The sequence below is a fragment of the Athene cunicularia genome (genome assembly GCF_003259725.1).
Source record: "Athene cunicularia isolate RWA chromosome 8 unlocalized genomic scaffold, athCun1 chr8_part1, whole genome shotgun sequence".
In the NCBI taxonomy this organism is placed as follows: Eukaryota; Metazoa; Chordata; class Aves; order Strigiformes; family Strigidae; genus Athene; species Athene cunicularia.
Genome location: NW_020799109.1, coordinates 19,546,411 through 19,559,152, shown reverse-complemented (window position 1 = coordinate 19,559,152; position 12,742 = coordinate 19,546,411). Strand labels below are relative to the sequence as shown.

At 38.1% G+C, this 12,742-nt stretch overlaps 1 protein-coding gene across 1 annotated transcript; it reads right to left on the bottom strand.

The window, feature by feature from the left end:
* Positions 1-6,311: 6,311 nt before the first annotated feature.
* On the bottom strand, positions 6,312-12,666 carry LOC113482733 (cytochrome c-type heme lyase). Its single transcript, XM_026853719.1, has 6 exons — positions 12,218-12,666; positions 11,327-11,475; positions 10,577-10,725; positions 9,346-9,465; positions 8,445-8,531; positions 6,312-8,197 (listed from the first exon to the last, which is right to left on the bottom strand). Exons 1-6 carry the CDS (start codon positions 12,387-12,389, stop codon positions 7,999-8,001), a joined length of 876 nt encoding a protein of 291 aa, XP_026709520.1. The 5' UTR covers positions 12,390-12,666; the 3' UTR covers positions 6,312-7,998.
* Positions 12,667-12,742: the final 76 nt, after the last annotated feature.

The following is a 12,742-nucleotide window of genomic DNA, read 5'->3' as shown; positions in this document are numbered from 1 at the left end:
CCGCCGCTGCCCCCTCGGCTCGGGCAGGCGCGGTGATGAACCGCCCGGCAGCCTCCGAGGCGGCGAGGGGCCGGCACCGAGTGGCGGGAGCTTATTTCTCTCTCTCTCTCTCGGCGCCGAACAAAATGGCCGCCGGCCGCAGCGGCCCGCTTTGGCCCTGTTGTGACTGTGTGTGGCGGCCTCTGACCCGCAGAAAGGAGTAACGCGGCCACCCTCAGGGTGTAGATGGTCAACTGAAGCGTAGCCACACAGACTCATACAGAAAGTTTTACTAGAATATAAATCTGTGCTGCTCGTATTCGACTACTGTGGCTTCATAATCCCACCAACAGGCACCTGACTGAGGTCTTCTACGGCCGATGGTATCATTAACTCCCAGGTAGAGTCAGCTCAAAATAAATACTCGGTATCTTCCGTAATTACAAAATCATTTTTAAAAGCAAGGGATGGGTGGTTTACTTTTCCAGGAAAGTATATCACGTTATTATTAGTCCCCTAAATTCCACTGAAATAACAAGAAACTTCAGAGTGCTGAACTGGGAATGAGGGAAATAATACTAAGGGAAAGAAGATGGGAGCTGTCAGAAGTACTGCCAGGTAGTACTCCATGCAGCTGTCAGAAGGCTTTGGTGGAAATTAGCCTTAAAAGTGCCTCATTCTATTATTAAGAACTTTCTTGCCCCTGGTCTTTCCCCCTTCTCATCCACTTTGCATATTCCATTTTACATGTTTAAATAAAAAAGTCCATGTAAATGTCTTTTAAATTGACACTATCACAAGACATTGAGGTCCCTATGAATAAGTTACTGCACTCTGACATTTGGAAGTCATCAAATGAGACAGTATAATGTCAGCTTGATATTTTTCACACTATGAAAATATCAGCTTCATGTCAAAGATCTAAATTCCATCTTAATGTAATAAATTTTCTTGTATTCACAGACTAGTGAAAATGCTAAATATTTAAATTTGAAATGAGCTTCTACAGTGACGATCTGGCCTTCATATTCCATTATTATTAAACTGAGAGTAAAGATCTTACTTTCCCTCTTTTTTTTTTTAATTTCTTTAAACATTGCAGTGTTTGATAGATTAACTGTATTCATTTCTCTAAATGGATGCTTTCCCATCAACATGTGGCAAATAAAGTTTTAAAAAAAAAATCTTGCTTTTTAGTCAATTAAACCAGCTCCAGCATCCTGTCATAAATCAATACTCCACTGATGATACCAGTATTTTCCACTTTGCCTGACAAGGCAAACAGAACGCAGCCTTTCATATGTAGGTAAGATTAATCTTTCCAGTGTTATTTGCAGTAAGTAGTATCCTTTGCTTTCTACTCACTATAATTACGGCCCCTATCAATTTGGTGTTGCATCGACAACCATTGGTGTTTATATATAAAACTTGTGTGTTTAGACCTGTTTTCCTCTAACCCAAGTGGCAAATAAGAGAGAAGGAGTAGACAGACATTTGAGGAAAAAAAATGTCAATTTGGAACATCCATCTACATCTTTTTACCGTCATTTCCATGCCAGCCACTCTGCCATCCCAGCTGCCTCAACGGTAAGCGGTCCTAAAAGCAGGTACTCTAGAAGGCATTAAAGGACCATTAGAAAGAGTCTAAAAATCACTGCAGTTGCTCATTTTGGGGTCACAAGACAAACACTAACGAGGAACCCGTAACCACAGCTAAGTGTGATGACTAGCCTATGCAACCAATCACATCCATCTTTCAGCACTGCTGTAGGACAGCTGCAGTTCCTATAATTTCTGCTACAACAATGTTGACAGCTCTAATGCAGCCAGAACGGTATCCTTACCAGCTAGAACTGTTCTTAACCGAGTTAAATAGCACGGATTTTTCAGATACTTAAGAAGCCATTATTTCTGTAGTAACAACTGTAAGTGTTATTGCAAGGGTAGAAGTTTTCCCAAAAGTGACTTCTACAAAAATGGCAGAGAGAAAGCATCATGAAAACCTGTAAAAATCACTCCAAATAAGCTAAAAGGCAAAAGTTTAAAGAAAACAGGAGAAGCAACCCCTGTAATTGTGAAAAATTGTGATAAAACATGGAGATGTTTTTCCTCAGTATTATCAAGTACAGCTAATACAAAAGTTTTCACCTTTTTTTTTTTTTTTGGCCCAAAGCACGTGGTTTTTAAAGTGGGAAGATACTAATTTAACAAAAAATTTACACTGCAAATTAAAGCTTCCAAAATTTGCATGGTTTGTTCTAAGGTTAAATTTGACATTTTTATGAGGTTTTGCTCTTTAGATTTTGAGAATGAGCTAATGAATTCTCATTGATATATTAAAAAAAAAGCTTTCTCTAATTTGAGAGCAAATAAACCAGAGGAAAAAAATCTTTTTTGTTACTTTTAAGTATTTTAGAAGCAAGTTTTTCAAGGATTTGTGGTCAGCAGTGTTTTTTTAAGGCACTTGCATTTATCCTCCATGCATCAAACTGCTTTAAGTCAATTTCCGAAGACACTTAATCTTTTGGCAGATAGAAACTCATTTTGAAAGTCTACTAATGATCAATTAAAGCATTAGCTATCTCTATAGATGGGAGGTTTATGGGGTCACAGTCTTCAGAAGCTGGAGGCAACAGCAGGAACATGTTAGAAAAACAGCTAAAACTTTCTGTAGTTACCACAAAATTGGCAAAACATCAGAAAAGAAAAATCATTACTTAGTCTTTATTTTTTTTTACCATAATATGCTGAAAACAAATGTGATGGCTTCTGTTTTATAAGAGAGGCCATGTCAGCATGGAATGTCAGCAAAAGAAACTATTCTTGTAAATTTTTTAACAAGGACTAATAACAATCCCAATACTTCCAATAAATTTACATTATCCTTTGAAAACTGGATTTATTCAGACTCCAGTCATAAAAATATGTACCTGTGCTGCAAACATGCAGACATGTCTTGTGAGTAGCTGCCACTGTTATCAGTGGTTCACTGGTAAATAATACATCGTTTCACACATGCTCAAGGCCACCCGTTTAGGTCTGAAGCCTAGACTAGTACTCTGCCCACAGGTTTTACACAACTTGACATACAAGTTGTAACACCAAAGAGATGCAATTGTCACATTCATAAAAGAATTTAAGATTCTTTCTCTAGGAGTTTGGCAAGCCATTTTTTCTTGAAGGAGATATACATAAAAGTGATTAACCATCTAATACAAACTAAGAAGGATGCTTTTTACAAAATGACATATCTAGTTTGACCACAGGTTCCTACTATTACTACTGCTGCCAAGAGGATCAATACTTACTTGATTCACTGCATATAGAACTTGCCTACAATTTACCTTGCACAAAGTAAGATGGAATGACAAATAGAACACTTCTTTTTTTCCAGTGAGAGTAAAAATGCATGAAGTTGACTACTAAAAATTTGTAGAAAACTGAAAAAATACACAGCATTGCTAAAGAACATATGTAAAGATACTTGTGGGTAGGGAAGAGTGTGGTGCTGAAGACATAAGCACAGTTAGCATTATGAGTAGTATATTCTATCCTCAAAAAGTTCATCTTCTACATAAAGTACATCTGCTTGTGGAACCTTACTACATGGATTTTCCTCCAGGCATAAGTAAAAGGAGACAACGGATTAAACTGTCATTTAATTTAGTAAATCTTGGGGATGGTTCTCTTTAAAAAGTAAAGGAGTGGTGTTTCTGAAAGGGACATTTCCACCCTCCATAAAAAACACTTTAGTAAGAGTCCAAAAACCAGGCAGTGCTCCTTAGTTTACCAGTTCGCTTCATTTTTAACTGCCAAGCCACAGCAACCTTAGTATCTGTGCCTCCATCTTTCGGCACATTAGCTATTATTCCACCACACTTGGACACGAGTCGAATGACAAAATGGGAGTGCATAAAATGACAGACTATTTATGATCATTTTCAGAGCACCAAGAGATTCTTTGCTACTTTCACACCTTTTGTAGGCAGAACAATAATCATCATAATTTAGGATTAAGTAATTATTTACAGAGCACATTAAAGTCCTGATAGTAAATACATTATGTAAACATTAGACAGCATTGTTTTCCCATTTCAGATTAAACTAGCATACCTCTTTCACTTCATAATTGAAAAATGGTAATCCAGAACACTTTGACAACAAAAAATAGCTATAATCAACAATGGACACAAGTATCTTCTTACCAGCAAAACAGTCTTTCTTCTACAAAGCAGGGCAGAAATTCTGGGACTTAGCTGAAAAATTCTTAAAGAGACTGAAGCTAAGACCATTGGCATAGTATGAGGAGGAGCAATGTCATTTCTAGGGGAGAAGGAAATAAGTAAATAAATAAAGGGTGACAGGGGAGCTACATCTCCCCTTCCTAAACTGCCTGCTAGTACAGTGCAAGGGCAAAACATCAGAGGATGATTCAACATAGCCAGGGACCCACAGTGTCCCAGAAGGACAAGCCTGTGAGTTACTCCCTAATTATAGGGCACTCATGTTGGCCAGATACTAAGGGGGGGCCATACTGCAGAAGAGCAGAGAACTGGGCCAGCGTTGCTGACTAGGGAGGGGCTGTGGGCATAGCAGCCCCATGTTCGGTGCCCCTCTCGCGGGGCTGCACGGTGCCAGGCCTCCTAACCACAGGGCTCTCACGGGCTGCCTGAACCTGCACAACGGCAAGAGGCCAAAACCAGGTATTGGAGCACAGAATGGTCTCCTGCTCCAGCAAATAAAGATCGGTACCACTCTCAACTACACATGCATGGCTCCAGACCTGCCTGGTTACAGTTGGGAGTGTTACGCCAGAGTTGTTTTCCATCCCTCAGACACAGAGATTGCTGTTTCTGAGCACTGCAATACCCCTGAAGGACACATCTCTAGCTGCATACCAGGAGAGCTCTCCTAACTTGTTTTAACTGTGAGAGTCAAACACAACAGGTCAAGCAGGGCTTTGACATGGTAAAGCAGAACATAGGTGAACTTTAGATACCTAAATACACAACTGATTTAAAAAGTAGCCCTGCTTTAGTGACAGTGTATCCCCTTTGTGTATGCACAAGTTTAGCCTGGTTTGAGATGCTGGGTTCCAAACTTCTGTTTCATCCTGATTGGGACTGGGAACCTGATGCTGCTGCAAAATTCCATGGAAGGGCCTGATCAAGATACTCCTTCACTTTTTTGAGCTTCAGAAATTTTCCATACCCTTCTATACTTACAAAGAAAGGATATAAATGTATAATTTATTTATGCATACGCACACATTACCTTTAATCTAGCCGAAACAATACTTTTACAGTTAAGACATCTTCCCAAAGGGTAAAAAACCCATCAATTTACATCACTGTTTTTCAAGCTTACATTAGAATTCTACTCACTCTGACACCCATCTTCTGAGAAATAGTGAACTGTCAACACCATACATAAAGTAACCCAAACCTGAAAGAGAAAACTCCATGTTTACTTCCTTAAGCCTTAGAAGTACATGACTTATTTACATTTCCAGGATTATTTAAAAAAAAAAATAATCCTTGCATTCCTCTCTACAGAAGTTAGTCAAAATCAGGATGAATATATTTCTTGTTATATGTTCTTAATTCTGAGCTGCTGGTTTGGTTGGCAAACACTTGAATTTAGTCCTTGGTTTCTGGTTCTGTATTCACCTAAATAAATGAGTAGTACCGATTCAAAGAAGTGATTAGTTGTAACAGACTATAATCTCATGACACATGCAAGACCTCATCTTAATAATTCTTACAGCTAAAAATACGATCACCAAATGACAAAGTTAAGAAAAGTATATTTATTTGATTCTCCTTTTTGTTTGGTGACGAAGTAGTACATTTCATTAAGAGTAGCACAGAAAAGAACAATTTTGAATCTAGGAGATGGAACATAACAGAAGTTAAATGCATGAAGTGGCATGTGGCACCTTTCACCGGATTTAGCAGCAATTACAGTTTCCATAATGCTCTCAACATCACGCTTCCAAAAATCAACAAAGCAAACTCGTTCTTTTGAAGTTTCTGAAGCACTCCCTACATTGGTGTACCTCTTCCTTATTTAGTTGCGAGAAACACAGAATTCTGCACATATCAAGTTACCAAATGTATAAACCAACCAACAAAAAAAAAATCCAGCCCAAAAAGCAAGGAGCCTCAATCTTTACTGTTAGAACAGAGGAACAGCTCTTTTGTTATCAGATATGCTTCATACAAGCTCACCCACTTGTCATACATCTCATATATACATTGCCTACTCAAATGGAGATTGTTTTTTCCCCAAACTGTTTTTCATTTATATATTTGTATTTTTTTATATATATTTATATATATATATGAATCACTAAAAAGGTGGAAAAGGAATGAGGAAAGCAGACAGGGGTAAGAGTGTGGTTGTCTCTTTGGATTCTGGACTTCTGGGTAATATTTATCCCTACCATGCAGGACAGTTGGCTCTGCAGTGGGAACCATTCAACTCCATCAGTACGCTGAAGTATGGAATGCTTCCCTGAATACTTTTTTCCTAAATGGGAAGTTACTTGACTGAAACACTGGGAGGTTTTCCCTTCAGGAAAAAAAAATTAAAAAAAGCTTCCCATGTCAGTTAAAAACAACCACTTTCAGAAAATCAGTGTACAGCTGGTTCCCAGTTTAAGGTTGTGAAGTTTCATTAAGGAAGCTTCTCCCATTTGAGAAGCTACAGTGTGATAGTTTCTTACTCCTGTTCCTAAGTGTTTTGCACAGAGGACTCATTCTCAAGAGTAATACGTGCTGAAATGGAGGAATAATTTAAGTTTAGGGGCATGTAGCACCTGAAATTTAACAAGCCATGCAAATTTAAAGCTACTACAGTGGAAAACTTAAAAAAAAAGTTTCCCTTATTGCGTACAAACATAAATCAAATCTTTAAGCCACATGGCATTAACTTGCATCACTCTTAGAAAATGCTCAAATCAACCTTATTTCTTGGCATTTGTGATACCCTTTTAGCAAAGTTACATACACATCTGTAATACAGTTCACGATAATCACTATGCAGAAACATATATAACTGCATAGTCATACACCCTTGTGCGATTCTGTATTGTATAAAAACCACACATTATGGTACAGATGATGAAGCCAAGGTGCAAGATACAGATGCACTGCATGACGGTTTCTTTAAATAAGGCTCAATTCTGTGCTGAAGGCATTACGCAAGACACACATTAAAGACATGAAAATACTAAAACAACACAATTTTCTTATATCAGAAAACCTTTCAAATTCTCAAATAAATAGCTATTACATATCAGTTTTATCTCCTTCTAGAAATGTTGTTTCAAAAGCAACTGACACTCTTCCTGTTTCTGTTCAAAAATAAATTGCAGATTAAGGCATGAGTATATTCTCCCTTTCAACTTAACATACCTTTAAAAATATACTACACTATACTTCCTTTAACACAATAAACTTCAAGTTTTCTGAGGAAGCATTGTTTGAACAGGTAAAGTGCTCATGTGAAAACAAATTTTTATACATAGTTTTTATACAGTTAATAAAACATGCAGTTTGAAACAGTCCAATCTTTTACCCTTTATTCATCACCTAAACATCTAAGGACTGTAACTATATGAAATCGTTCATGAAATTTCCAGTTTTCAGTTTAAGTAACAAAACTCCAGTCAGAATCAAATACCTAATGTATTTGGTGCAGCACTGGAGTCACGAAATTAAAAGGTGGCAAGCTTACGCAGAACAGGTAACAAAATAAGAAAAGATTTCCCAACTCTTGAGAAAATTAAGATACATGTTTTTGCTACTATAACTTTATTATTTCATTCAAAACACCATAAAGCATTGGTGTACTTAACAATGGATTTCCTCATCCTCCCTTCCCACCCCCAAAAAACAGTGGTGATGATGGAAATAATGACAGTTGCAGTGAACTTTGATTTCAAGTCTTAGTATTCACTTATCCTTAGTCTAGGAGGAAAGTGGTTTACTTTCTGACTACACACCACAGGAGTAGTTATGAAGTCCACCGCCACCAAGCTACCTTCATTCTGTCCCATACAGCCGAGAGAGAGTCAAAGGCAGGGCGAACATCCAGGATAGTGAACTGGTAGTTCTTATCTACTGCTCCACCATCATAGTAATCAATAACATATCGCACTTCTTTTCCACAACGGTCAACAATCCAATCATGTCTGTCAAAGGGAAGTTCATATCTGGAAAGACAGATAATAGACCATGTAAATATTTTAATGGATATTATGAACCTGGGAGGGAGAGTGGAATTCCTATTTAAGAAGATTTATTTATCCAGACACTAGCATAAGATCCCCAGTATGTTCTGGTAATTGTAACTTGCAATGCCAGTTCTGAAACACCTTAAAATTAATTCCACATCATGTTTTCAGACACATCTCCCCACCCTCCCACCTCACTGCAAGACCTTCTTTCCTGCCCACGTACCCCATCCAGGAACGTATTCTGGCTCTTGGTGAATATTCCTTTGCTTTGCCTCCAAACCGCATCAGAGATGGTCCACATGGACATTCCCTGTGCATGCAATTAAAATAGAAAACAGTTTTTACCTTTTAAAACACTTTTAAGTGATTAAACCACTATGCTCATTTGTTTTAGTAACAGAAAAACTGGAGAAAGAGCAACAATAAAAAATTAATTACAAGCAATCTAAACCAGCTTTTTTATTAAAAAAGGTTAAAAAAAAGCCCCTCCATTTCTGACAGCACTTACTACAGATACAATAAAGTACCTTTGATATGCTTCACACCATTGTTCTAATTTATCAACAGAGCAGTTCTCAGCAAATCTAATCCACTGATTTAACAGATTAAAGAACAAAAAACCATTTAAGAACTACAGAAATATCCAAACTACTGTGTAACAAAGATCATGGAATTTCAGAGAGCAATTTCTACATACAGAATGCCTAACTTCTAGGAACAGGGACTATACTGGCCTAAAAAGTGACAGGTTGTTTTACACCGGTCACTTTTGATCTAAGTTTACATCTCATACCTTTATCATAACAATTCCAATTAAATAATTCCAAAATAGATACAATAAGAAGTTCATTTCTCCAAATCCACACTATACATGCACCACCAAAATGCTCATCAGTTTTATCAACATAATAATTATTCAGTTTTAGTTAAGCTCTTCTGGATAATCTTATTAATCTTATTCTGGTTAATCTGATTAATCAAAATGCAAACTCCTACAAGATCATAACTTCTGAGACGTATCAGCACCAGAATATTTCTGCAAAACTACAGACGTTCTACTTTCAAAGAATTACAAAAGCAAGAGCTAAACCAAAGGAGTTGCTTTTTGTTTCATATATACATACACAGCATGAAGAGCTTCCCACTTCAAAATCTCCTTCCAAGCTTGCTCGTTGTTTTGGTTGTGAATCTTAATAATGTTGGTCATGTCTTCACCTGTTATGTCATCATCTTTCCACCTCCACCTAATAAAATAAGAATTTGAAAACAGGTTACAAATGTTACAGAACAACTACACCACCTTCCTCAGTTTATCTGATAGGCTTTTGAATCTAGGTATGTAAGGTTTTATGCAAAGACACAAAGCAACTATGGAAACTTCTGGCTCATCTGCTTAACAATCTTGAGAACTACTTCATTTCCTGTGTAAAAGTGTACTTATTAAAGTGATCATCATAGAGACCCACAAACTCCAGTTATCTAAATTAACTCATAACTTTCTGATCCAGTTAAGGTGAGTGTGAAAACATCAGCATATCCACAGTATTCATAAAAATGCTTAGGAAAAATCCCACTTGCATTCCTAATGCATGAAGTCCTGTATTCAATACATTCTGCATACATTTAGAAAAGCCTTTCATCTCTCTGACCCTGTACTACAACTACACACGTGCTTCCTCTTCAACAGGCATTACACTGAACACATTTAAGTGTTTAAAGGATCAGAACTTGTGTGTTCAATATAGACTGCTTATGACATATCATCTTAAGAACAATATTGATACACAGAACAAATAATTACTATTGTTTTAATAGTAACCACCTTTAAAGTTGATCTGTTTGAGAATGCCAAACAAATCATTACAAAAGAATGAGGAAATGGCAGCACAGAGATTTTTTTAGGCCACAGGAGACATTTATTCAGTTAGATCTTGCCTACTTTGAATTTCTGTAGACTCAAAACATGTACTTGTCAAACAGTTTTCACATTTTTAGCAATTCTGCAAAGTCAAGCTAGATGTTCTCACAATCATAGAACTTCTACCACCAGTTTATAGGATTAGCATGAAGTCAACTGAGTTTGAAAGCTGGCAATCATGCAAAGTTTGTCTATGCCTATGCACTGACTTTTAATAACATTTTCTGAGGTAGTGGCACTTGCCGGATATTCCCTACCATTGAGGCCAGCTCACCCTTTAAAACAAAGCTCTTTATAAAACCACTAATTTTTAAAACAGCTAGTTAATTATTTAGCATCCACAAATTCTTAAACAATGCCCATGAATAATAACTAATTATATTACTTCATGAATTTCAGGCTCACAGACTCCATCTGATAATTCACAGTGTATTTACCCTTTCCTTAGCATAGCATTCCAGAACATCTGCTCTGAAGGGTAGACCCATTTCTTGTCAGAATGTGCTCTAGGAATAGAAGATTCTTCTCTAACAGTTGACAATGGAAATGGTTGATCTGGAGATGGCTGCTGATTAGGAGGAGGCATCTACAAAACAAGGAGAATCAAAAAGCTAGAGTGTGAAAATTTTTTGTTACGATGTTTGAGAAAAATCAAAGCATTATCAGTCAGCTGCTACAAAGATCAATAAGTTCAGCCTTTATTTAAATCCATCAAAAGTTATCTTTCTCTTCTGTCATAGAACACTCTGCACAAGCTTGTCATCTGAAGACTAAAGTAACCCTTTTACCTAAACTTTCAAAACAACAATGCTTTTTATAAATCAAAAGAAAACTTGGAGAGACCTGAATCAGAACTTACTCATACTGCTATTACACACTAAACCCCACTAATTCAGCATAAAAACCATGCACATCACTAACAAACAGAAATAGGCAGCAAAAGATATTTACAAACTAGAAAACCACCTTTTATCAAAATGATGTAAATCTGAAGAATAGAATGTTAAATAAGATATAACTTGGCTTTACACAAATATTTGCACACAAAATTAGAAAAAACAGTGTAAAAAAGTTAAAATGTTATTTGCCAGAGTTTCCACTTTAGACAGAGTCATTGTTTACATTGTGTGGATAGTATTTCAGTAGAAATATGATTGAAGAAAGCATCTGAAATCTGTAAAAGTTACCATATTGCTAGGATCTATGTCATCTTTCCCTTGAAATGCACCAGACTTCACCGGACATGCTACAAATTCATACGCTCTTTCTTGATGTGCAGGAACATCATCTGTGTTCTCAGTTCTGTAATCAGGAGTGTTCATGTGCATTGGACAACCTGAATCACAGGAAAAAAACCCAGTATGTAATTTGCTACAAAATGAAAACTCTGAAGATGTGACAGGAAATGGAAAACAGTCACTTGAATGCTCATGTAAATACAAAGTAGTATTTCGCTTTTTCTTCTAAGCTTTGCAACAATTTTAACTGTTATCTTTCCTGAATTTTAAGACCCAGTACCATGGTAAGATCTCAGCTTCTTATGTAGTCCTTGAATGCTCATTCCCCACTCCACGCTGTCCCCTAGCTGAACTGTTTGTATTTAAGATTTCGACCGCAATGTTAATCCAACACGTTGATTGTGTCAACAGAAGAGCTGATGTCCTCATTCTCCATTCATCTTATTTGACCTTCTGCTGTCCTCTTCCAGATGCATGTTCTCTAGTGACACCCACCTGCTCCCAGTTACTCTCTCTGTGGGGGCCCCTGCACTCCCTGACCCTTGGCAGGTGTACCACTCGATGGGAATAGATCTGCAGGACCCCTGTGAAACGTAACAATCGGGAGTGACCCACAGGTTCTACACCAAGCACCTACTGTCTCTACTGTAAGACAAGGGCAGCTTGCACACTGTTCTGGTGAACAACTGACTCCTTTTCATGAAGTCACTTAAGACCAATTTTTGCTAAAGGAAAAACTCGAGGTTTTATTTGTATAATTGGGGTTTTTTTTTCAGAAAAAAATATTTTTCAATCTGTTTTCCGTACAAAGAGTTTAATTTACGTTTCAGGAATGATTACCGCTCATTTTTTCCTGATGCATAGGACATTCTGAAGGTGGAGACGCTGTCTGGTGTTGTTTGGATGCATTTGGCGACTGACCAGCAGCAGCCGGGGAGGACGCAGACAAACCCATGGCTTCTGTGCACCAGGTGTTTTTAGGCCAAGTCTCTAAAGAAAAAACAACAAGCATCTGTAAGACAAAGCTACACTGGCTATATATTACGGTGAACGCAAGTACAAATACGTTGCTGCATCACAAATTTAGAAATGGAATAAAAAGTCGGTTTAAGTAAATATCCAGCCTAAATAAAACCCCACGGCGCCTCCCAGGGCTGAGAGCGAAGGAGCTGGCGGGGAGCAGCGGTGCGGGGGCCCCCACAGGGATCACCCACGCGTACAGCCGCCGCTCAGCCCGTCCCCTCGCGCCCACCGGCGGCAGGGCAAGGCCGCACGGTGCGGGGGGTCTCTGCCCGCACCCCGAACACGCCGCAGCCCCGTCAGGCCCGCACCGGGCTGCGGCGCCCACCCTGCCCCCCGACCGCT

Bases quoted from the DNA above. Each gene is read 5' to 3' on its own strand.
- LOC113482733 (XM_026853719.1), bottom strand. From the start codon at position 12,389: ATGCTTGTTGTTTTTTCTTTAGAGACTTGGCCTAAAAACACCTGGTGC. The intron at 9,466-10,576 runs GTAAATACACTG...TTATTTTATTAG, and splicing joins AATGCTATGCTAAGGAAAGG to GTGGAGGTGGAAAGATGATG. The intron at 8,532-9,345 runs GTATGTATATAT...TTGCATGCACAG, and splicing joins TGGGAAGCTCTTCATGCTGT to GGAATGTCCATGTGGACCAT.